The sequence below is a fragment of the Arvicola amphibius genome, chromosome 12, assembly GCF_903992535.2.
Source record: "Arvicola amphibius chromosome 12, mArvAmp1.2, whole genome shotgun sequence".
Taxonomy (NCBI): domain Eukaryota; kingdom Metazoa; phylum Chordata; class Mammalia; order Rodentia; family Cricetidae; genus Arvicola; species Arvicola amphibius.
This window is the reverse complement of record NC_052058.2, coordinates 87008053-87033076: the sequence shown is the minus strand read 5'-3', so window position 1 is coordinate 87033076 and position 25024 is coordinate 87008053. Positions and strand designations below refer to the sequence as shown.

At 50.3% G+C, this 25024-nt stretch overlaps 1 protein-coding gene across 4 annotated transcripts in view; it reads left to right on the top strand.

Moving 5' to 3' along the window:
- Pik3c2b (phosphatidylinositol-4-phosphate 3-kinase catalytic subunit type 2 beta) overlaps positions 1-25024 on the top strand; it is a 64060-nt gene that overhangs the window by 17763 nt on the left and 21273 nt on the right. For all 4 annotated transcript variants that reach the window (XM_038349797.1, XM_038349795.1, XM_038349796.1 and 1 more), the window contains exons 2-15: positions 1265-2281; positions 5247-5347; positions 6338-6492; positions 8928-9048; positions 12089-12200; positions 12349-12428; positions 12962-13025; positions 14504-14650; positions 15431-15464; positions 17079-17274; positions 18370-18492; positions 22483-22650; positions 23186-23297; positions 24508-24650. In XM_038349797.1, coding sequence (XP_038205725.1) covers positions 1352-2281; positions 5247-5347; positions 6338-6492; positions 8928-9048; positions 12089-12200; positions 12349-12428; positions 12962-13025; positions 14504-14650; positions 15431-15464; positions 17079-17274; positions 18370-18492; positions 22483-22650; positions 23186-23297; positions 24508-24650 — 2486 coding nt within the window. In that variant the 5' untranslated portion in view covers positions 1265-1351. The remainder of the gene's footprint in view (positions 1-1264; positions 2282-5246; positions 5348-6337; positions 6493-8927; positions 9049-12088; positions 12201-12348; positions 12429-12961; positions 13026-14503; positions 14651-15430; positions 15465-17078; positions 17275-18369; positions 18493-22482; positions 22651-23185; positions 23298-24507; positions 24651-25024) is intronic.

The following is a 25024-nucleotide window of genomic DNA, read 5'->3' as shown; positions in this document are numbered from 1 at the left end:
ATTCCTACTAGCTGTGTGTGAGTGAATGAGAGCTGGCCTCTTTTCTTTGCTGATTTTAACTTTTAGATTTATGTCTTTTTATTGTATGTGTGTATGACTGTTTTGCGTGGTGTATATATGTGCACCACATAAGTGTCTTCTGCTCTTGGAGGACAGAAGAGGACGTCGGATTACCTGGAACTGGAGTTACCAATGGTTGTGAACCACCATGTGGTTGCTGAGAACTGAACCTGGGTCCTCCCCAAGAGCAGCCAGTGCTCTCAACCACTGAATCATCTTTTCAGTGTTTTCAGTGTCCAGCCCCCTTTTCGTTAACTTTTGTTTTGAAACATCTCCCATGTCCCAGACTGGCTACAAGCTCCTGGTTTTTGCCTTTTTCCCTCCTGAATGCTTGGATTATAGCATGTGCCACCATGCCTGGTTTAATTTTTCCCGTATGGTACTGGGGATCAAACCTAGGGCCTCGCGCCTACTTGGTAAACGTTCTGCCACTATGCCTTTGTCACTAGAACCCCTCCCCTTCTAATTAAAAGATACTTAGCTTTATTACTATTGTGTGCACATGTAATCGGGATATGTGTGAGTGGGTGTGCTAGGCCACAATGTGTGCGTGGAAGTCAGAGGACAACTTTCAGTAGTTCTCCCTTTCCGTGGTGAGTTCTGGTGATCGAACCCAGCTCAGCAGGATGGTGCTGGAAGTGCTTTTATTCCTAAACCATCTCACTGCCCCCAGCTACCATTAGATTTTGAAAAACACTTGGGCAGTGCTGGGAATGGAATCTAGGGCTGCTGGACAGACACTCTGCCATCGTGTCCCACTCCTAGACAGCTGTCCTCTTCCCCTCAAGAGACCCTGCTTTCTACTTTTACTCTTGGCTGATGAAATGAGTCTTTTCATCTTTTGAATGGTTCCTGAAAGTTGTCCTCTGATCTTCATGTGTGTTCATGGCATTCATACCCTTCCCTAACAACAAATACTTGTTAAATCAGTCAAGTGCCTCTCTCTTTCCTTGAAGCATGTGTGGTGGGAGTAAGGATAGGAATTAGGACCAGAGATGGAGACATGTATGGAATGATGGCTGGATGGATATACTAAAGTTGTCCTGGTGTCTCTTTCTTTTCTCGGTCTTTCTGTTCTTTGCTTCTGTTGCGGGCACTGAGGAAATGGGTACTGGCCTAGATTATGTCACCGTGTTGTCACAGTATCAGATTACTGATACGTCTTGCTTTGTAACTGAGTTACATTTTTACCCCTTGCCCACAGGTCCCAAGGCAACATGTACCAGCCGTACAGGCCTGACACTGGCAGGAAGTAGAAGGCTCCGTTGTCTCTTGTGCCCGCACCCTCATCATGTCTTCCACTCAGGGCAATGGGGAACACTGGAAGTCCCTGGAGTCCGTGGGCATCAGCCGCAAAGAACTGGCTATGGCTGAAGCCCTGCAGATGGAGTACGATGCTCTTTCTCGGCTCCGCCATCACAAGGAAGAGAGCAGGGCTAAGCAGAACACAGAGCCCTCTCTGATCAGCTGGGATGAGCCCGCTTTGGACTTCTACAGCAAGCCAGCAGGCAGGCGGACAGACCTCAAGCTCTTGCGTGGTCTTTCTGGCTCTGACCCTACCCTGAATTACAATTCCATTGCCCCACAAGAAGAACCCCCCAACTCTACCTCCCAAGATCCCCAGCCTGGCCCAGATCCCTGGCCCAAGGGCTCCCTGCCTGGAGACTATCTCTATATTTTTGATGGCTCAGATGGGAGGCTCTCTTTGTCTTCAGAATCATGTGACCCAGGTGGCTCAAGCAAGAAACTATCCCCACCTCCTCTGCCTCCTCGGGTCTCTATCTGGGATGCCCCTCCCTTGCCTCCCAGAAAGGGGTCCCCCTCACCCTCCAAGATTGCTCAGTCCACTGACATCAACAGTTTTGCTTTGGTGGAACAGCCACCTGACAAACTGTTAGGGCCCCAGGACCCAGAAGAGGAAGAGCTGCCTGATGGTGGGGGACAGCAACACATGCTGGGGTCTGTGGACTATGATGGCATTAATGATGCAATCACAAGGCTCAACTTGAAGTCAACGTATGACTCAGAGATATTGTCTGATGCTACCAGGGGCTGGAAGGAGGGCCGGGGGCCCCTGGACTTCAATAAGGACACCTCTGGAAAACCCGTGGCCCGGAGTAAGACGATGCCTCCTCAGGTGCCGCCCCGAACCTATACTTCACGATATGCCAACCGAAAAAATGCGACACCTGGCAAGAACCGCCGGATTTCTGCTGCTCCGGTGAGGACCTACCTTCCTGTGTGTTCGTTCAGAACGTGGGCTACGTTCTCTTTGCCACTCCAAATTCAGATCTACCAAGCACTCACAGGACCATTTAGTCCTCTCTTCTACTTCTGCCTTTGGAACCCTTGGGTGCTTGTGGGGGTTCGGAGGGAGCCAAGCTAGGCTTTCTTATTGGAGGTTGGGCCAAGAACATCAGGAAGGGTCTGGCTCCTTTCCCAGGCTAAGTTTCAGTGTCTTGGTTGCAATAGCCCTTCTGGGGGCAAGTGTTTTGGTATTGTGGCTGTTAATAGGTACTTCCTTCATGATGTAAGGACTGACTTAGGAGGCACCTGACTTAACATTGATTCTGTGGCTGAATGGTGGTGGTGGGACTTGAGCTGCTTCTTACTCCTGAGGCCCTGCCCGGCCATCTGCTGCATAGCTACCGCACAGCCCTGATGGTCGTCCGTAGCGTTAGCTGTTGGTTCTGTGCTCACAGAATATCCTATCCAGATCCACATCAACCCTGTCCAATGCAAGAAATGGCAGAGCTGGTACTAGACCCTGGTCTTGTTCCAAAGTCTTTCTCCCTCTTACCTTCCCTTCCTCGCTGCTTTTGATTGTGATACACCATTCACCTTCTGCCATTAAAGGGCGTGTAGTTCAGTGGTGTTAAGTACAGTCGCACTGTGGGGGTATTTACTTTTGGTTATCTTTCCCCCCTGAAAATATCTAGAAAAAGGCCCAGCAGTATGATAGTAAGGCTTTGGCTTATGAGTATACATTATCAAGTGCAAAGTCTACTCTTCATCTCAGCTGGCTTCCACAGCAGCCTTGATATGGTTTCGGTCCATGGACTGTCAGGAGTATCTCCAAAGTTGGGACCTGAAGGCCACCTTACTTTTACCCCTGACTTCTGGACACGTTGCTCCATGAGTCAGGAGGCTACTTCATGGCTGCGGACTTCTGAAGCTACTTATGCCCCCCCCATTCCGCCCTCCTCCCTCCTTACCATTCATTGTCTTAGTGTGCTGGGGCTTTCCCACCTCGTGTCCAGCCTTAGGGATCACTTCCAACTCTGCATAGCTGCAGGGTCCTTCCTTCCTCTGCATTTGCAGAGTGAGCCCCTAAAAGCCTAGTCAGGGTGAGCTGCAGCACCAGAGTTCAGGCTTTTTAAAGGCTCATCTCGGAGGTGGGGCTGCTCCTGCTATTTATAGGGATGGGGAGAGTCATGTCCTTAGCTCAGTTCCTCACACAGAGCCCGGCCTGCTCACAGAGGCAGGCAGCCTGGGGTAGGTGGTCACCCCTGTCTTCCCTCCCCCATCATGCATCATCAGAGTACCGAAATGGAGCCTGATCTGGTTCGGAGTCTCCTTGAAGAAGCAAGGGCGAAGCAAAAAGCTCTTGCCGGTTCTGGAGTGGGGGAGGCAACGCGGCAGTGGTCCTCCCTACTTCAGATTGGGGCGGGGGCTCGACCTGCTGGGAGGGGGAACCCCTTGAGCTCTGTGCCTATACCCCCACCCCGCCTTCGCCGGAAGGATCGTTCTTATCCCAGGCCCACTGAGCCATCTCTGGAAATGGCTGGCTCCAAATGCCAGCCTGATACCCCCGCTACCAGCCTCTGCCTGGCAGACTCCCCAGGCCAGCATCGAGTGATGCCACCAGGGCCTGCCAGCCGGGCAAACGTAAGTGCCTTTTGTTTTCTTACAGTGCCAGGGAGTGGTACAGAAAGGGCATGAAATGGCCTTCAGTGGCCATTCTGTTTTCTCCCTCTCTCTCTCTAGCCTCTTCTTTCTCTCCCTGACTCTCTCGCATAGGTTAATTGCTGACAGTGGTACTATTGTTTGGACCGGGACACAGGCATACGCTTGGCAAAGCCAGGGCCTCACATGCCAACTGCCCCCACTGCTGCCTTTCCCTTTATGTGCGTCCACCCCCACTCTACTCACCCCCAGGGGAGCATGACTGACCAGAGGGAGGGATGCTTGAGGAAGCAGTCAGTATTCAGTGAAGAGCTGGGTTGCTCTGAGGGACAGGGAGACCAAGAGAACAGCTGAGGGGTGAAGAGAGGTGAGGTGGTGCACACAAACCACAGCCTTAGAGACACCCCCTTTCCTCCCCATGCAGCTGTTAGAGCCTGCTGTCTTTCCCGGATGCAGCCTGGAACTCCATGGAGCCAAAGTGTCATTCCTGGGTGGCTGCCCCGGGCAGGCCTGTGAGGCCTGTCAGTACCAGCTTTCTCCTTATCTGTTCCTCCCTGGAGCTCATTGGAGGGTTTCCTGGGCGTTTGAGAGCACCCCTAAAATGGGAAATGGTATGGGACCTGGCTTAAGGATCTCAGTGCCACATGTATGTTCTGGGAGAGGAAATGGGACCAGTCCGAACAGGCTGCCTAGATCCCTAGCTGCTTAGAACCAGCAAAGCCTACAAGAGTCCAGCCAGGTCCTCTCCAGCGAAGATCCTGCTTTGACACAGGTGTCTTCTTCCTGAGAAGGCACATGCGTCTGAATCATACCCACTCCTGAAGGGCTCAGTCTTTGAGTCTGGTGTCGGGGCCTTGGATGTTGAGGCTTTTTTGTAAGTTCAGGCCTCACTGGGGACCATTTGGCTGATCACCTGCCTGGCCTACTCTGCTCATCCATGTGTCTCTGGAGCCTTCCCCGGAAGACCTTGCCCACTGGTGACCATCAGCACTGTGTTACACACTGCCTGATCGGCCACACTGGACTGGTCAGACATGTCCCCCTTGCAGAGCCGATATGGCCACTCTTGTCCACTGCCCGGCGTCCATGCTGATCCCAGGCTTCAGCTCTTTTTTTCAGTTTAGTCTATGGTGTCCTAGGTCGGCAGATAATGTATTTCAGGTTCTTTTCAGTGTTAAGTCAAAAGTCCTTACACACGGACTGTCTTTACATCTGGAGGCCGTGTGAAGAAGGGGTGCCGTGAGAGAAAAAGCACTGAGTGAGTTGCTCTTCCCTTAAAGGTGGGCTCCCGGCCCCACACCATTGCCAATGGCCACGAACTGTTTGAGGTCTCAGAGGAGAGAGATGAGGAAGTTGCTGCGTTTTGCCACATGCTGGATATGTAAGATTTGAAGGATGGGGATGGGGGGAGGGGGGGGGTGTATGGTGTGTACGTGTGTTTGTGTGTTCATCTGTGGTGCACTGGATATGTAAGAGTTGAAGGGTGGGGATGGGGGGAGAGGGAGGTGTGTATGGTGTGTACGTGTGTTTGTGTGTTCATGTGTGGGTGCACTGGATATGTACGAGTTGAAGGATGGGGATGGGGGGAGAGGGAGGTGTGTATGGTGTGTACGTGTGTATGAGATGAGGGGAGGGGAGGGGTACATATGGTGTGTGAGTGAGTGATTGGAGGATTCTGAGTCTCTAGAGGAGGCTACCTGTTCCTTTAGAAAGGAGGAAGAGCTATAATGAATAAAATTCCACAGAGTGGGAACTCTTTTCCAGTAGGTATCTGCAGGTTTTTATGAAACCTTAGAAGTTTGCTAGGTATAGTGGTGCACACCCTTAATCCAGCACTTGGGAAGCAGAGGCAGGCAGATCTCTACCATCTAGCCTGGACTACCTACGTTCCTGGACAGCTAAGGCTATGTAGTGAAACTCTGTCTCAAAAGAAAAAAATTAGAATTTTGCACATTTTTAGTAAAATTCACAAACCTTGATCAGCCTAACTAATCATCCCCTCATTTCAGGTTCTGACCCTCAGCTGTCCTTAGGAGTAAACATACCTCTCAGGGAAGAAAAGATTTCTCTTGCACTGAAGAGAGAGGAAATAGATTGCTAACTACTTATTGATTAAATTCTGTTAAACTTAATATGGGAAACTCCTTTGGGAGTTCTTGCTACCATTCTAATACTGTGGGGATTGTTTCATAACTGTAGTGAGATGGTAAGAGTACAGCTTCCCAGGGTTGCCTCCCCCCTGCCCCAGCCTGGCCCACGGAGGAGGGGACAAGCTCAGGAGACAGGAAAGCCCTTGGGCCTTACGGTCGCAGGGGCCCTCATCAGGATTCTTTGAAGACACAGCATGAGTCCTCCTTTTCTTCCTATACAGCCTTCGGACAGGCTCTGATATCCAGGACTATTCCCTAACTGGATATGTCTGGAGTGCTGTCACGCCGAGTCCAGAGCATCTTGGGGATGAGGTCAACCTGAAGGTGACTGTGTTGTGTGAGAGTCTTCGGGAGCCGCTCACTTTTACCTGCAACTGTAAGTTAGTTGGGGATATGTGAGTGTCCCTGGAGGTGAGGCGGGAGAGCGGGGTGTTGACAGATTTCTGTCCCACCAGGTCATTACACAGAGATCTACATTAATTATAAACTGATTGGCCTAGTACCTCAGGTTTTTTATTAACTCATAATTCTTGTCTGTGTTAGCCACTTGGCTTGGTACCTTTTTCGGCTATACAGTCACATCTTGCTTGCTCTGTGTCTGGGTGATTACTGCAGACTGACTCTTTCCTGTTCCCAGGATTCTTCTCCTTTCCCAGCCTATACTTCCCGCCTGGCTATTGGCCAATCAGCCTTTATTTAAAATACAAGTGACAGGGTACAAACCATTGTCCCACAGCAGCTCCCCCCCCTTTTTTTTAAAACAAGAACTCTGAATCAAATCTCCTTTGGTTAGTTTTTCTCCTGACCATTATCCATAACAACTTGTAACCAACACGCTAAACAAAGAAAAACATCCATAATCCATTCTTGGGAATGCGGGTGTAGTTTTCCAGGCTACTTCCTGCCAATTGGGGGCATTCATAATCTTATGGGGACCTAAAGAAAACTTAGAATTATGGTCAAGTCCCGACTAGAATATCCTATGAGACTGGATCATCTCAGCCAGCAGTCTTCAAACTGTTCTGGATGCAGAACTCAGAGGAAACTCCAACAGAGGTCCTCTGAAATGTTGGGTCGTCTGGACCATCTGCTCCTATTGGAGGTTCTTCAGGGGGTTTTCATTGATCAAATCTGATTTTTCTTAGCCAGGAATGAATCCACGGTTTCTCATTTCCTGTGGAAACAAAAGCAAAACCTCTTCTCCAAAGTAACATACCTTTTGACTTAAATTTTGAAATCAAGGTATTTTTAAAATATATATGTTGGATTAATCCAGCAGCATTTATAATCAAATATCTTTTAGCAGTTTTTGCTCCTTCCTCAGCAGTCATACAGTTCAAAGACAACACAATAATACACAGTATCCAGAATCTCTGTGTATTTTTCATCTTTACGTGGCTTTATTTTAAACTCTGTTTCTGATATTTTTATTTTTAATTTTTGGCTTTTTGAGACAGGACTTCTCTGTGTATCTTTGGCTGTCCTGGAACTCACTCTGTATACCAGGCTGGTCTCAAACTCACAGAGATCTGCCTGCCTCTGCCTCCCAAGTGTTGGTATTAAAGATGTGTGCCACCACACCCAACTACTCTCTTATTTTCTTTTTTCTTTTAAGAACTTTATCCCCTTTTTCCCCCTCTCCCCCAAGCCTACATTTTTAAACACACAGTAAACCATTTAGAGGTTTTCTTCATCTTTGAATCTATCTTTACTGTGTATATCTCTTTTTCTGACTACATGAGTTTTTAATTTGCTAAGCCATATGACTAGGATTAAAGCCGTGGCTTTGACGGTTGGATCCAGCCCATTCCTTAGCCTTTTTCTGAGAGTCTAGTATCATAGCAGAGGTACTGGTTGGAGCCATGTTTATTGCCACAACTCTATGGCATTTCAAGGTTCCTGACACCATCAAGAAGCATGCTGTCAGTAATTCATAAACACCATTTAAGTGTTTGGTGGCAGGGCCTCTTAAAAGAGTTGCAAAGTTTTGCAGCTAAAGCTGAGTCAGGAAGCCTTTCTTAAATGAGATATACTTGCCTCTAGCAAAGAGAGCAAACCCAAGAAATTGCTGCTACCAAGAAGCCATGTTTAATGCTGTTATTTTGTGTCTAGAATTACTTCCCAAGCTCTCTCAGGTTTTTTGTGGATGCAGTTGTCCACACGTTGGGCATCATTTGTTGAAAGAGATTTCTGTCCCACCAGGTCCCAAATAAACACACAGAGATCTATATTAATCATATACTGGTTGGCCTAATAGTTCAGGCTTCTTATTAATTAATTCTTACATCTTACATTAACCCATTATTCTTGCCTGTGTTAGCCATGTGGCTTGGTACCTTTTTCGGCGAGGCAGTCACATCTTGCATCCTCTGTGTTTAGGTGATGACTGCAGACTGAGTCTTTCCTGTTCCCAGAATTCTCCTGTTCTCATTTCCCCGCCTCTACTTACTGCCTGGTCACCCCACCTATACTCCCTGCCTGGCTACTGGCCAATCAGCATTTTATTAAAATACAACTGACAGGGTACAGACCTTTGTCCCACAGCAACTGGGTTTTGACCTGGGGGGTCCAATAGCTTTGATTCTCACCTCACTCACTCTGTAGCCTGAATGAGGGGCAGAGGGGATGCTTCTCCTGGGAGGGGGGCGGGAAGTAACTTTCTCCAACCCCAGGCTGTTTGTTTGCCTGTCTTATCTGGCTATTGGTGGAGCTACTACAGATGGCATAGCTGGTGATGAAGGATCAAAGTTGGGAGGCTCTGCCCACCTGCCCAATGTCACTTCCCTCGCTCTTCTGCCTTGCTGCTTACAGGTTCCTCCACTGTGGACTTGCTCATCTACCAGACCCTCTGCTACACCCATGATGAACTGAGGGAAGTGGACGTGGGGGACTTTGTGCTCAAGCCCTGCGGGCTGGAGGAATTCCTGCAAAAGTGAGTGAGTGGATTAAGGGCCGTGAGACAGAGGTGACACCTGCCTTCTGGCTAGGAGAATGAGGGAGGTCCTTAGCGACCTGCACTAGGTTCAGCATTTGCTGCTGCTCTTCCCTAACCCTGCAGCCAGGACTCCTGCTTTCTGGGCACAATCTCAGCCACGTCACATTTTCCCTAGGAGCTCCATCTTCCAGCTGGATTGGCTGGAGCCTGAGCTAAATCTGCTGTGGAAAGAGTTTGGAGCTGGGATTAAGCAAAGATGAGGTCGTATCTGTGTGCAGGCTTCTGGTTGCTGAGAGATGTGTGTTGTTTGTGGAGAGGCAGTGGCAGGTTGCTTTTCCTGCTCTGGAGGACACGCAACTGCTGGGTAGAAATGCCCTTAGAGAACCAAAGGGAGAAATTACAGTGGCTTTTGCTGGCTTTCCCTTGCCAACATGCCTTTGTTTCCACTGGCCTGTGCAGCTGGTTAACCTCTTCCTAGGCTGGCTTCCAGCTCCCTCCAGCCAGTGCCTGCTACAGAAGGCAGCTTCTCTGGAAAGTGTGATGTGGGACCAGCTGAGAGAAGCCCTCTGCGCTACCCTGGACTGTGGAAAACTGGGGTGGGGGAGTCAGGACTCCCACTCCCAGGGCTAGCATGTGGCACAGCAAACATCAGGAGATCTGCTTTCCTCCATCCAAGCTCTTGTGTGGTGACTGCACCATCTGTGGCCCCCTTAGAGGGGGAAGCAGAACTTGGGGAGAGAGAAAGACAAGGCCAATATCCCTCGCATTAGCAGTTTCTGTGAACTGTGGGACTTTGTGGAGCTGCATATTTTCCCTCCAGCAAATCTAGATGGAAGAATAGATTTCTATGGTTAGAGTACCAGATCAATAGGACTCAAGATTCATTTTTTTTAAAAAAATATTCATTTCTTAAATGTGATTTCTTCAGCACTGGGGATAGTAGGTACTCTCTGGCTTCTGCATCCTCATCTAGAAGCTGAGGGAAAAGAAGCAGGCCCACCCTGATATAGTTCCAGGGTACCCTCAACGGTGTAAGAAGCAGGCCCACCCAGATATAGTTCCAAGCAACCCTCAACCGTATTCCACGTTGTGTTCATTGTGTCCTTGCCTTCCTACGTGGACAGGGAGGGGTCCTAGATACAGGGTATCCTGGAAACACTAGCCCTGAGCAGCTCGTCGTTGTTCAGAGGGAACAGGGCTATGGTGGGTAAATCACACCCCAGGGAACACTATTTATACTAAATTCTGGTTTTCCACTGACCAGTTGTGAAGCCTGCTTCTCAGTGTCTTCTGTAAAACGTGGCCAAGTTTTAGGTTGGGGGTGTAGTTCACTGGTGGTAGAGGTGAAGAAGCCCTGGGTTCCATCTGTGCAGCATACACGCACACCTGCACGCACACACAAACACAGACCTGCACGTATGTGCACGCACACAAACACACACCTGGGTTTTATCTGTGCAGCACACACACACAGACAGACAGGATAAGGGTCAGTGTGAGAAGGCCCTGAATAATAGTCAGTGGATACCAGTGGCTAGGGACCAGCCCCAGAAGAGGATTCCCGGGGCTCTGAAGAACACAGATGTCACATTTTCCCTGCAGAGCCCAATACTGGAGCCCCAAGTGCAGAGATACTGGGAGAGGTCAAGTGAAGCGTTCCCAATGAGCTGAGACCAGGTCATGGTCCTTGGTCGTGTCCCCGCCTCTCCCCCAACACAGCTGAAGCCCTTTCACCGACAAGTCGAAGGAAGTGACTGGGGACATGACACCTTGGTTCTACCCATCGACCCTGCATAAAAGCCTAGTGCTGGTTCCTGGGTGGAAAGGACCAGAAAATCGCTAGTTCCCAAGGAAGCCCTGAGGATTGTTTCCCTCGCCTCCCTGGAAGGGCCCATACCGAAGGGGAGTGTTGCTCCAGGATGCAGGCAGCTCTGTGATAAGAACCTTGCGACAGTCCTAGGGGAGGTTCGGTTTCCTGTGGCCGCCCTCCCCCTCTCCCCACCACTGTGCTCAGTCTTCCTTCCTCACAGACCCTCCTGCGGGCCTGCCTGGCGGTCCAGCCTTCCACGGCCATCGTTCAGCTTTAATCTTAGCTGATCAGAGCACATTTTGCAGGTCTGGTCCCCCCAGGATGTGGAAAACCTCAAAGTCTAGGCTGGTTTTGTTTGGCTTGTGGCCCTGTACTTCCAGAGGTTTCTGCACCCCTCTTCCCTTTTGCTCCCCTTCATTCCTCTCCATTCTAGCCCAGATTCCCATCTCTATGGAGGAAGGAAGGCCATTTCCGTCTTCTGTTCCCCAGATGCTGTTGCTTGGCCCAGCCTGCAGCAGTGGCCTCAAGTGGGGCTTGTTCAGCCCTTTCTTGTGGGTTTCCTTTCTGATTAAGGTGTGATTTGGGGGAGAGGAAGAGGTTGGGTGGTAGAGGAACTCAGCAAGCTGCCTCTTCTGAACCACGGATCTACTGTGTGGGTGCTGAGCAGCTAGAACTGCACGTATCTTTTAGAAACTGCGAAGACTTACAGGGGATTCATAATCTGGCAGGGCGTGGAGGGAGGGGAGAAGTGGAACCCGCTTCAGGATAAGGTTCTGGAATTCTGGTGGGATTGCCTCATTTGTCCTCAGCACCATGGTAGGTAACACACAACGAAGAGTAGACGCCAGAGTCTGTGTCCCAGCCCACTTCCCCTCAGTTGTCAAAGTCAAGAAAATAGGATTTAAAGAGCTGCCCCTAACAAGCCCCCTCTATAACCCAACTTTGTAGTGGTTCCTGTCCTGAGAATGAACCGTGAGTCATTATTTGGGTAGCTCACGGGTTAAGTGTTGTGGGCGGCTTTTATTCAGATAAACCCCATGCCTTTCCTATGCTTTACCATGACATTTGCAGGAGTAAAGGAGAAGCCCTACAACATAGGCCTTTTCCCTTCCTTTCTCTCTTCCGTTCTCCCTCCTTTCCTAGTTGTCTCTCCCCAGGCTAAAGTATGTGTCTCTCCTCCCACTGAGTCCCCCAGGCACTAATGGTCTTGTCTCCCTACCCCACCAGTAAGCATGCCTTGGGCAGCCATGAATATATCCAATATTGCCGCAAGTTTGACATCAACATCCGACTACAGCTGATGGAGCAGAAGGCTATACGGAGTGACCTGGCCCGGACGGTATGTGCTGGAAACGGCCGGCGACCGTGCATACCTGGGGAGGTAGAGTGGACACAGGATACAGGACATCAGGTGGGAGTGGGGCAAGTAGTCTAGGTTGGGAAAAGGGCCTTGCTCCTGCCTGACGAGGACACTGCTCACGCCTCAGGTGAACGATGATCAGAGCCCTTCCACCCTGAACTACCTCATCCATCTCCAAGAGAGGCCAGTCAAGCAAACCATCAGCAGGTGAGCGTGGGGACCACCCGGTGTAGTTTCAGCAGGAACCGTGAGGGAATGGTGTAGATGCGTTTGCCTGGCTTCCTGCTGGCATCATAGATTCCTGTAAACGTCCGGAACATTGGCCCAAGCAACTCGTTAGGAATGCCTTAGCCCACTCTTCCCTCCTCTCTCTGAGCGGTGGTTCTCAACCTTCCTGATGCTGCGGCCCTTTAATACAGTTCCTCACGGTGTGCTGACCCCCAGCGCACCGTAAATACAATTACACTCCTGCCCTTTCATAACTGTACTTCTGCTGCTGTTAGGAATAGTCATGTAAAGTTCTGATATGTGACCCCGCAGGTTGGGAACCCACTACACTAGTGCTTTTTGTGTCCCTTTCTAGGTGAGAGGTAGCAAAGTGGAAAAGACCCCTTTTCCGTCCTCTTGTGGGAACTCCTTCACCACATCAGAATCAGGAGATAGAAGGGAAAGTGAGGGGCTCCCCGGGCAGCCATTCTTTTGTGATCTCTCCTGTGATTTTTCTCACCCCATTCCCCCAGGCAGGCCTTGAGTCTTCTGTTTGACACCTACCACAATGAGGTGGATGCCTTCCTGCTGGCTGATGTGAGTCTACACCCTGGGCTGAAGAGAGGAACTACTGGAAGTTCCCTTCTTCCCTGGTTTCCTGCAACCCAATGACAGTCTGTCAGTGATGCCTTCTTTTCACCCCTTAGTTCTGGGCAAGTGAAACACCTCCTGGCTGGGAGGCAGCTGGCCAGTGTGTCAAAAGGTGTTCTGTCCTTCTGTGAGAGTCAAGAGGTGGACTCTGATGGCTGTCTCTGCAGTAGAGCACCCCTGAACTAATGTGTGGTCCCAGGCTTTTTGTTGTTGTTTTTCCGTGAAAAATGCCCAGGGACACTGTCTGAAGAGACTCCGTTGAGCCTGCGGCACAGACTTCACACCCTCAGGGAAGCGGCAAGTCCCAAGGCTTGATCCTTTCCCTCCTGGACCTGCACGGACTGCAGGCCTCGGAGCCGCTTACATAAATATCATGACGCTAAAGCAAAGTTTTGGAAGTGGTCTTCAAAAATCAAATTCCCTACTAGGCATGGCGGCACAGGGCTTTCATCCCAGCACTTGGGAGGCAGAAGCAAGCAGATCTCTCTGAGTTCCAGGCCAGCCAGAGCTATATAGTGAGACCCTGTCTCAAAAAACAAAGCAAAATAACAACTCTGCCTCCTCAGTTCGGTTTTGTCTTGGATTCTTCTCTCTGGGGCAGTGTGCCTCCACCCTCCACCCACTAATATAATCCATTTTGTAGCAGCCTCTACAATAACACAGGCACTGAGATCTTAGACCACTCTGCAGTGCTCTGTGTTAGTTTAGGGGGTGGGTAGAGCCACAGTGCAGAGTGTAAGACTTATTTTGGTCTCAGGGAGCTGGCGTGGTTAGGGAAATGGAAGGTTCATCCAACACGCTATTCAATAGAGGATGACTGTGGATGTTGGGAGGGGAAAGCTTTGTGAAGGAGTAGCTGCCCTGGTCCCTAATTCGAGTTGACATATGTAGTCAAAGTCAGATAGAGGCGGAGATTTCAGCTGAGAAAATACCCAGTGTGGAGGGGAGGGAAGAGTGTGGTGTGTTTACAGTGTGTCTACGGTGTGTCTGTGGTGTGTCTGTGGTGTGTTTACGGTGTGTCTACGGTGTGTCTGTGGTGTGTCTACGGTGTGTCTACGGAGTGTCTATGGCATCGGCGAGTTAAGAAGTCTGAGAGAGTAAGTGGGGCCTCGGAGTGATTCGCTCACCTCCTTGCTATTCCCTGCCAATTGATTTAACACTGTAGGCCTCTGGTGGAGACCAGTGTGTGTTTGTATAGCAGAAATAGACCATCACTGCAGACTGGAAATAAAAGCTTTAGTGGTATGGAGACAGGCTAGGGAGTGTGGATGTGGCCCACTCAAAGCAAGAGACTGAATACCGGAAAATAAAGTATGGTTCGTGGAATTCCTCTTTAGAGTCATTAGCCCCTGCACACCCTTTAAGACTGGGTTGTGGGGAGGCATAGAACTGAGTGACGTGTCTTATTGTATGGCCTCCCGCAGGGGGATTTCCCACTGAAGGCGGACAGGGTAGTCCAGTCTGTCAAGGCCATCTGCAATGCCCTGGCCGCCGTGGAGACTCCTGAGATCACCAGCGCTCTCAACCAGCTGCCTCCCTGCCCCTCACGCATGCAGCCAAAGATCCAGAAGGTAAAGGGTCCCCGGCGTTAGCGTGAGGCAGGGACGGGGATGTCCACAGGTAACTGAGTTTCTGATTACTGAGTAACTTGGTATTCATTTACTAAAATGCTCTTGTAGCAGGGCGTGGTGGCCTCCGCCTTTAATCTTAGCATTTGAGGAGGAGAGACAGGTGGGGCTCTGTGAGTTTGAGGCCAGTCTGGTCTACACAGTGAGTTCCAGGACAGTTTGGGTTACCTAGTGAGACCCTGTCTCAAAACAAACAAACAAACAAACAAACGAGGTTCTTCACTACCATTTATGTGTTAGCAGTTCAGACGCAAGTGCCCCTGGGAAATGGATGTGAAGCACGTCCCCCTTCCTTAAGCATAGGGGGTGGTCTAGCTTCAGTCTTATGGGAATAACCACATGAGCCAAGAAAGGTTTTATTTAGTCACCAAGGATTTGCCTGATAGTTTGCTTATCCATAAGGGCGCAAAACCAAGTCAGGGGGCAGAAATCCCAAGAACCAGGGATTCAGTGGTTCCACCGGGGGCTGCTGTACTGTAAAGCCTTGCTAGCACTACAGACGCTGTATCCCAGCCTTGGGGCTCTTTCCTTGAGGTGAGCATCTGCTTCCTCTGACCACCCTGTGGACCTTCCCTCCCTCCTGCTCCCCAGGGACTCTCTGCTCCTCGCATTTAAACCCTGCCTGGCCCAGATGAGCACAGCTGTGAAAATCCCTTCCAACTGCAATAAAAATGGGTGGGCGTGGGCTCTGTCTGACTCTTCCCCTCTCCCTTTCCCCAACAGGATCCCAGCGTGTTGGCTGTGAGGGAAAACCGAGGTAAGGGCAGTGCTCTCCCTCTTTGTCCCTCAGAGGCTGGAACTGCCAGCTAGTGGCTCAGCTCACATTCTTCTTCCTTCTTGGCTCCTTGATATGTGTGTGTGTGTGTGTGTGTGTGTGTGTGTGTGTGTGTGTGTGTGTTTCCCTGTGAGGTGTGGACACAGCTGGAGCCCATATTTCTTTCCACAGACTTTTTTCCCATTATTTTTACTAATCAGTCCTTATGGTGTTACTGGGAGAGGGTGATGAGGTGTAGGGGCATCGGCAAGGATGAATTTATCCTTCCATCCAGATGGAAAAGGATGGAAAAGCGCTGGGTTGTGATTCTTCTCCTGGCAGCCATACCCCTTTACACTTCCAATTTAGAATGGGACTTGGGAGGAAGGATTTTTCTGCAGGATTCTTTCCTTGCTACACTCTTTAAGCAGATCCTCGTCCTAAAAGCCAGTGTCGCTGGCTTTCTTTCTTTCTTCCTTCCTTCTTTTGCAAAATTTATTTTATTTTTTTCTTTTAATTTTTTATTTTATTTTTTATGTACTTTATGTACATTGGTGTTTTGCTTGCATGTATGCCTGTGTGTTTGGTCCTGGAACCAAAGTTATTGATAGTTGTGAGCTGTTGTGTGGTTGCTGGAAATTGAAGCTGGGTCCTTTGGAGGAGCAGCTAGTGCTTTTAACCAGCCCCGTCACTGGCTTTCTTAAAAGTGAATCCATCTTTGGTCTTCGCAGACAAATAAATTGTCCCCTAAAGTCTTCTAGGAGCTAACATAGCATTTCCAGATTTGTGTGTGTGTGTGCATGTGTGTGTTTGTGTGTGTGCATGCGTGTGTGTTTCTGTGTGTGTGTGTCTATGTGTGCCTGTGTGTGTTTTTGTGTGTCTGTGTGTGTCTGTGTGCGTGTGTGTGTTTCTGTGTGTGCATGTGTGTCTGTATGTGCATATGTGTGTCTGTGTATGTGTCTCTGTGTGTATGTCTGTGTGTGTCTCTGTTTGTCTGTACGTTTGTGTCTGTGTATGTGTGTGTGTCTGCATGTGTATCTGTGTGTGTCTGTGTGTGTGTGTACATCTGCATATGCATGGTACTAAGGAGGTACAAGTTTGTTAAACACTTTTTTTGTTTTTGTCAAGAAAAGACTTTTTTTTAAAAAATGTATGTATTTTTATTTTATATATATGGGTATTTTGCCTGCGTGTGCCTAATACTCACAGAAGACAGAAGAGGGTGTTGGACCCCTGGAACTGGAGTGCTGCCAGTGTGGGTGCTGGGAGTCAAACCCAAGTCCTCTAGAAGGACAGTCAGTTCTCTTAACCATTGCGCCATCTCTCTAGTGCCAGAAAGGGACTTTTTAAAAATAACATTTTAGCACTGCATTAAGTATCTATAGGAGACAGGACCACATTTAAAGCTGGGGATCTCTTGATGAAGTAAGTGCTCAGGCATGCTCCTGCATCTTTCCTTTTTCTCTGCAGATGGGTAAGCTTTGTCACACCTATTAGAAATTGGCTGGCATTTGGGGATCACTATCCCAAGCTGTCCTATACTCCTGGTGTCATGGCAACAAAATGGCCCTTGGCGAGTCCTAATTGAGTTTCCTCTCTGGCCCCTCCCCTTCACAGAGAAAGTGGTAGAAGCCTTGACAGCAGCCATCTTGGACTTGGTGGAACTGTACTGCAATACATTCAATGCAGACTTCCAGACCGCAGTGCCCGGGAGTCGGAAGCATGATTTGGTTCAAGAGGCCTGCCATTTCTCTGGGGCCCTGGCCTTCACTGTCTATGCTACTCATCGCATTCCCATCATCTGGGCCACCAGGTGAGTCTGAGCTCCGGGGAGACAGGTGAGCGTCTCCCCTTCTGCCCATGACCTTACTATCCTCCATCCTAGGAGGTGTGGCATTCTGATGCAACGGGGCTAAAGGGGTGAGCCTAGGGCCTGAGGGGAGCCTAGCCTGTGTTCATCCCAGAGAGAGAAAGTCCCCTAGGAGATAGATAAGCACCTGCCAGTCCCCCAGTGCTGGCCGCCTCAACATCTCTTCCCTCTTCAGATCCCAAGCCAGCTGAGGGAGATGGGCGACAGATGGCCAGTTCCCAGATGGAGTGTGGCCCAAGCCAATGGCTGCACTCGCCTGCAGATGCACAATGAGGGTGGTAGGGAGGGGGTGACCCTTTGTCTGGGGTTCCCTTGCAGGGGTGGGTGGAGGAGGACGTTCTTTTGGTAGTCCTCAGCTCTTCTGCTGGATCCCCAGAGTCCTGAGGCCTGGGGGAATAGGCATTTGGCCCCAACCCACCCTTACCAACCCCACCCCCCTTCCTTCCCTTCCCCTTCTTTCTTTGTTTCTCACTTAATGTATTCCTCTGGGCGATTGGCATAGAACAAAGGAAGCAGCCTGGGAAACAGGGGCCTTCTCTGACCTCTTCTGTCAGGCACCTGTCATGAGCTACAGGGACCCCCATGTGTTGGCATTCATAGTAGCATATGTCGTTTTCCTCCCCCACCCTCCTTGCCTGCATGTATGTATGTATATATGTGTGTGTATATGTGTGTGTGTGTGTATACACACACATATAATGTACACACACACACCACACATACCCATGTGTGCCCGTGTGCTTCCCATGATGGACTGGAACTGACTGGATGGAGGAGGCTAGATGGCCAGTCCCATGAAATGAAGAAAAACTCCTGTACTCAGCATGGGTCTAAGACTCTGGGGGTCTAGGGATCCAGATAAAGTCGCTGCTCCTAAGGACACTTCCTTAAGCCCAGCTTGGTTGTCCCGACCCTGACCCCGTGTCACATTCTCCAGAGACCAATAGAAATCTACTAGAGGAAACGGAGCTTGGCATTAGGGTGCATGAGATTGGTTTTAAGGGCAAGGTGTACTGACCTGCTCCTGTTCTTTTGTAGCTATGAAGAGTTCTACCTCTCCTGTTCCCTCAGCCATGGAGGCAAGGAACTGTGCAGCCCCCTGCAGACCCGACGGGCTCACTTCTCCAAGTACCTGTTCCATCTCATCATCTGGGACCAGCAGTAAGCCCTCCCTAAGCTCCAGACCAACCTGCTCACTTTAGGAAGATGCTGGAGCAGGAGTCAGACCTGGAACAGAGCACAGCCTGGGTTAAATCTGGTTCCATAACTACCCTTATCCAGACAGGTCATGATGTTTCTTGAGTCTCCAGTTCCCTGACTCTTAAATGAGACAAGCATATAATTTCTACCTCTCAAGTTGTTAGGAATACCCAATGAGAAGTACCCATAAAGGTTCTTAAAGACTCCTTATAATCTGCAAAGGATCATATAAATATTACTTGCTGATTTTAAAAACACTTTATTGTTTTGCTCTTGCCTCTCTTAAAAAATTTAACTGGTCTGCAGGATTTCTATTCTCTCCTTTCTTCCAATATTCTCTGGAATAGGCAGAAAGGCTAAGGTATAGCTCCAAGTAGAGTGTTTGACTAGCATATGCCAGGCCCTGGGTTTCGACCTAGACAGCATAACACTAACAAATAAAACCACACCCAGAATCTTAGCACTTGGGAGACAGAGGCAAGAGCATTGCCGTAACCTTGAGGCCAACCTGGGCCACATAGCTAAGTTCTGGGCCAACCAGGAGATCCCATCTCAATCCACACTCAAAAAGAATTAGGCAGAACAGAACGAGTTGCCTAGAGGGAGGAAGAATGGGCGTAGAACCGAGGAGTAAGGCTCTGTTTCCAACTCTCTCTAATCCTGTGTTCTTTCTTGCCTGTCTGCCTCAGCTTCTCAAATTGGGAAATGAGAACACCTTTTTAACCTGGAGGCAGGTGTGGCACTGAAGGGAGATAGGCAGGTTATAAATATGGTAACCACCAGTATAAGATGGTATCACTTACCATTTATTAACAATGATTTGATTTCAGGAAGGAAAACTCGGAAAGAAATAAGGGGTGGGGGACCTTGAAGGTGGCATCACAGGTGTTTGTCTCAGTGCCTTGCCTGTGATGTTTGCTGCTCCCCCAACCTCCACTCTAGCTTCACTTCCCCAGGCCCACCCTATCTGTGTCCCCATTTGCAAAGCAGCAAATGCAACTTAAAAGTGTTGCAGATTACAGAGACAGAAGAGTGTCCCTGGGGAGGTCAAGGATGCTTAAACAGGTAGATGAAGGGTCTGGATATTTAAGAGATGGACTAGAGGGGCTGCAGACCTGTTCATCACACTTAGGTCATTCTTAGATCAGTAACCACTGACAGACAGGGGAGGAGAAACTCCCCGGAGACTAGGTAGCTGCATTAAGTAGTCCCTGAGAAGCAGAGCATGGTGCTCAGGTCTGTAAGATGAGCATTCAGGAAGCTGAGGCAGAGCTGCTGTGAATTTGAGGCCAGCCTATGTATAGTGAGATCTGTCTCAGTGGGACGCTGGGTTCAGCGCAACACTGCCAAAGTGAAGAGCCTTTGAGTTTCAATATTCCACTGAGATTCTCCACCTCACTAGTTACCGCCGTCTACAGGGGGATGCTGAGGACCGGTCCCTGACAGAGTCAGAGGTACAGATGCGACCCAGTTTTCCACACTGGTCATCTTCCACGCTAAGTGTGAGATCTCTATCTTGATCCACGTGGCCAGGTCCCTAAGGCCTAGAGCCAGTGTAGGGCATTGGCCTCAGCCCTACCCTCCCTAATGTCTGAAATGAGACAGACCTCTTAGCCCTTCTTAATGAAGGCCAAGGCATGTGGGAGAAGGCACCATACTGTGGCCAGCCATCTTCATTCAGCAGATGACACTGTAGATAGCCTAGAATGGAGGTGGACAGAGGACTCTCGACAAGATCTTGAGTTGTTAGGACACAAAGAAGACAACTTGGTAGAGTGTTTACCTAGATTCATCAGTACCACAAAAGTGAAACAAACAGATAGGAAAGCAACTGGACAGCTGAGCATGGTGGTTGTGTACCTGCAGCAGGATTGCTGTGAGTTCATGACCATCCTAAGCTAAATAATAAGACTAGAGAAAGGGAGGGAGGGAAGGAGGGAGGGAGGGAGGGAAGGAGGGAGGGAGGGAGAGAAGGAGGGAGGAAAGGAGAGAGAGGGAGGGAGGGAGAGAGAGAGGGAGGGAGGGAGGGAGGGAGGGAGGGAGAGAGAGAGAGAGAGAGAGAGAGAGAGAGAGAGAGAGAGAGGAGGGAATGGGGAGGGGAGGCAGAAGAGAGAAAATAAGAACTTGGCCCAGCACCTAGTGCTTGGTAAATGTTCACTCCTTCCCTGTCTTCCTCTTAGTGCCTCAGCTCTGGCCTTCTCGGTTCCTGTTTCTCTGTTCCAGGTGGCTGATGGTGACTAACACACGAGGGACATTTGTGTGAAAGTACTATCTGTGTCACAGCACCCAGTTCAAATAGAATAACTAATGCCACATGGCAGAAAGGACCCAATCTATAGTCCCGCTTCCCCTAGTGAGCATTCTGAACTGTCAGTTCAGTTACCCAAAGGTTGTGTGGCCAAGCCGGAGCCCAGCGCATTCCCTGAAGGAAGCAACCCCAGTGTTATAATGTTGGAGAAGGGCTCACAGGAAGGAGAATTTCTCAGGCAAAGAGAAGAGTCAGCTCTCCAGCCGAAGTAGTGGTTCCCTCAACCAACCCCAGACAGAGGGTTAGGGAGGCCATTTTGGAATCCTAAGTACACTAAAAGACCTGAGAAATGGGAGGGCCTTGCTTGCTTTTCCGTATTATGGTTTCAGTCAAAATGTACCTCCTTCTTCCCAAGACAGAGTCTTGTGCAAACTCATAGGTTGGCCTTGAAATTTCAGCAGTCCTCTGCCTCAGCCTTCCAAGGGCTGGGATTGTGGCCCTACCATGTGTTAGCCATGTTCGGCTCTTCCCTGTTGTGTGAACCAGCTATGGGGTCAGCTGCTTCTCCCTCCCACTGTGGCAGGATAGGGCATCAGCTCACTCTCAAAATAGGTCCAGCAGCCCTGCTCTGTCACCTCCAGCCAAACCCAGCCTGGCACGTCTGTTGGCTGATGAAGGGGCCCTAATTATAGCTGATGGGCCCCCAGGGTAGAAGCAGCTGGGGCAGAGCAGGACTGTGCCAGTCGGTGGCTGTTGGGTGCCTCCTCAGAGTGGAGACTCCCCCAGGAGTGAGGGGCAGTGAAGAGGGGGGCCTTGTCTGAAACCTCTGACCTCGGAGGTAGCTACCGGCCTCTGTGCCCTTTGGGTGTAGAAGCAGTTGGGCCTTGGGCCAGCCGGGAGGGTGTGGCAGTGTGGACTTTGGCCCAGGGACAACTTCCTGGAAAGGTAACCTGGTGGGTTCTGGCTTTCTTTTTCTCCAGCCCCCAGCTCTCTCCACCTCCCCACACCAAATCTCCTTAGCCTGAATTCAGAGGGTGTGGCTGGGTGTGGTCCAGTCCGGGTAGACAGTGAAGAACATCTAGCCTTGGGGAGTGCTTGCTGCTTGTGGAGTCCTCTCTGCTTTCCCAGCTGCCTTTCTCTTTCAGGGAACTCTGAAAATCCCCTTCTCTTTCTTCTTGGACTTTGAGCCTATTCTGGGGTATGCCCCTGGGGCTAGGAGAGGGGACACAGAAGATGAGAGGCTGTGGGGGGGGGGGGGCAAACAGTGCCCTGAGGGCAGAGGTCTTGGTACTTCTCCCTGGTGACTCTGTGGGGTGTCACTGGGGAGGGAGAGGGGCTACAGGATTGAAAGGAAGTTTTACGGACCCTCTATAGAAATGTCAGTGTGAGAAAAGGATCCTGGCACAGGACCGGATGGATGGTCACCTGGACGGGGAGATGACTTTGGCTAAGCGAGTTCCGCCTGAGCTCTGCCTGAAAATTGGGGAATGTTTTTGAGTCAGGAGTCCCAGAGACATCTTTCTGGGTTTCCGGGAGTGCATCATAGGGCCACCCAGAAGAGCTCCTACTTGCTTTGGGACCTGTTCTATTCTGTGGGAGGCTAGGGACATGTGTGACTTCTGAGACAAGGCAGAGTCTCTGCTTAGACTTCTCACACCCCCCAGCCCCGGAAGGCCCTTGATTTTGGTTCCCTTGTTTCCTAGGATCTGTTTTCCAGTGCAGGTGAACAGGCTGCCTCGGGAGACCCTGCTGTGCGCCACACTCTATGCCCTGCCCATCCCCCCTCCGGGGAGTTCCTCGGAAGCCAATAAGCAGAGACGGGTGCCTGAAGCCCTGGGCTGGGTCACTACCCCTCTCTTCAACTTCAGGCAGTATGTGAGCCCCAGGGGACCAGCTTTTGGCCTTGGTAGGGAACAAGGGGGATGGAGATAAAAGCGGGGTTGCTTTTTCTCAATGCCCCCTGGGAAGGGTTGGCCACTTGGTGATCAGTGTGAAGTCCAGAGGGCCTCAGCCCTAACAGAGAAGCCAATGTACAGGCCTGGTGACCAGGACTAAGGATGGAACCCAGCAGGTGGGCAAGGGGGCATGGGACAGCAATGTTTTCCTTACAAGTCATCCGGTCCTGTCATTAGGACTTTAGAGATCATCTATCCAGGCCTCTCTACCTCAGGGAGCTATCCCAGCCGACAGGTCATCCTGGTCAGGGAGTGGTGAGCTTGGAGAGGCTTTCTGCAATGGGAGATTTCCTAGAGATTAGTAGTAAAAGCTGTGGTCTGTGGGGAGAATCAGAGAGACAGGAGTGGGGAAGAGACTTCCACTAGGAAAGGTTTGGGGACAGGAGAGCAGAAGAGAACCCTACCAATTACACAATGGTTGTTGGCTCATCTCACTCTCCTTCTACCTCAGAGTCTTGACCTGTGGCCGGAAGCTTCTGGGCTTGTGGCCAGCAACACAGGAAAACTCTAGTGTCCGTTGGAGTGCACCTAATTTCCACCAGCCAGACAGTGTCATCCTGCAGGTGAGACTGGCCTCTCTCCCATCCGCCTATCACAGAGCACCAGAGTCAGCTCCAAGGCCCCCAGTGAACTCTGGGTAGGAACTTCTGGCATGAAATGAGATGTGACCAAGCACCTCACTGAATGTGAGGGCAAGAGTGGAAAGTATCCATCCCCCATTTCACAGCATCCCCTGAAGATGAGGTCTGAGACCTTCTCCACCCAGGGCTCACCCTGTTTTGGGCTCATCCTTCTAGGCCTGATGCAACCAGGTGCTTCTCTTGAGGCCAAGGGGACCTGTTCTCCTGGGAGGACGGGAGAGAAGCTGCCTTAACCCTAGTTCTGATTCCCCTTTCTCAAGCCTGTGAGATGCTCTGGTATGGGGTAGGGAATAGCAAAACTGACAGAAAATGTAATAGAAATATACAGAACATGTGCTTCCAGAGGCAGGTGTTTTTGTCTTGACTCTTTGCACAGGGGCTAGAAAAACACCCAATACGTGCCAGGGTACAGTGTGCACTTGCTGAATGAGTGAGCAGAACTCCTTGGAGAACTGTGTCTTTTAGCTCTGATGCCCATTTTTGGAAGGATATGTATTTGGTGGTACAGAACAAATGACCACAGACCGTAGAGTTCGAGCCTTCACCCAAGTTGTGGTCCCAGATCCCCGCATGCTACAATGCCTCTGGGACCACAGTATGGGGTCCCCGGAGGATCACACTAGGGGGTCACCAGCTTCAGCTTGGGCACTCTGAGTGACTTATCCTAGTATTTGTTCAGGGTTTCGAGGTGGAGCCTGTCTTCCTTAAGCATCTCAAACCAGCCTTTCCCTCCCTTGTCCATTTTCCCTATGTTTCCTTTTTTGAGGGGAAGGCTTGGATGAAAAAGGTCCTCTCTTTGATTCTGACTGACCTAGAAACTCACTGTGTAGATCAGGCTGTTCTCAAATTTGCAGGAGTACTCCTGCCTCGGCCTTTCTGAGAGCTAGGATTCCCAGCATAACCCATCATGCTAGGCTTCCGATGGTTTCCTTTTAATTTTTGCTAAAAGTTATAGCTGGGACTTTGGGGATCCCCACGGGCATCTGGGTTATTTTACAGAGAGAAAGGATTGGGGCAGGAGTCCCCGGGTGTGAGAGGATAGCTGGGGACCCAGGGATGGGACTGACTGCCTTCACTGACTGACACTTGTCTCTTCTCCTTTCTTCTTCCGCTTCTCTGATCCTATCCCAAGATTGACTTCCCAACCTCAGCCTTTGACATCAAGTTCACCAGCCCCCCTGGAGACAAATTCAGCCCCCGCTATGAGTTTGGCAGCCTCCGGGAGGAGGACCAACGCAAGCTTAAAGACATCACGCAGAAGGAGTCCCTATACTGGTGAGGAGGCCCATATGTGACACAGGCTCTCTTCCCACTGTCCACGTCTGCCTGACTTTTTACCTTCAGGCATCTAGTCCCTGCCCTTGTGCTTGAGGACAGGAGGAGGTCAGCGAGATAGTTATTTCTACCACCTAGGCAGAAGGGTGGCGACCCCCAGACCTTTCCCTAGCTGACACTAGGGAAAGTGGACAGGGCAGGTCAGGAAATGAGATCCCAGGATACCCGGCCCCACGCTAGTGACCTGCCCCAGACCCACCTACCAGGAGCTGTGCCGCTTCCCCAGATACGCCATCTTCTGCTTCTGGTGGGGCAGCAGGTCTCTGTCCTCACCTCCCTGCCCCCACCGCCTCCTGCCCGTCCACACCAACAGC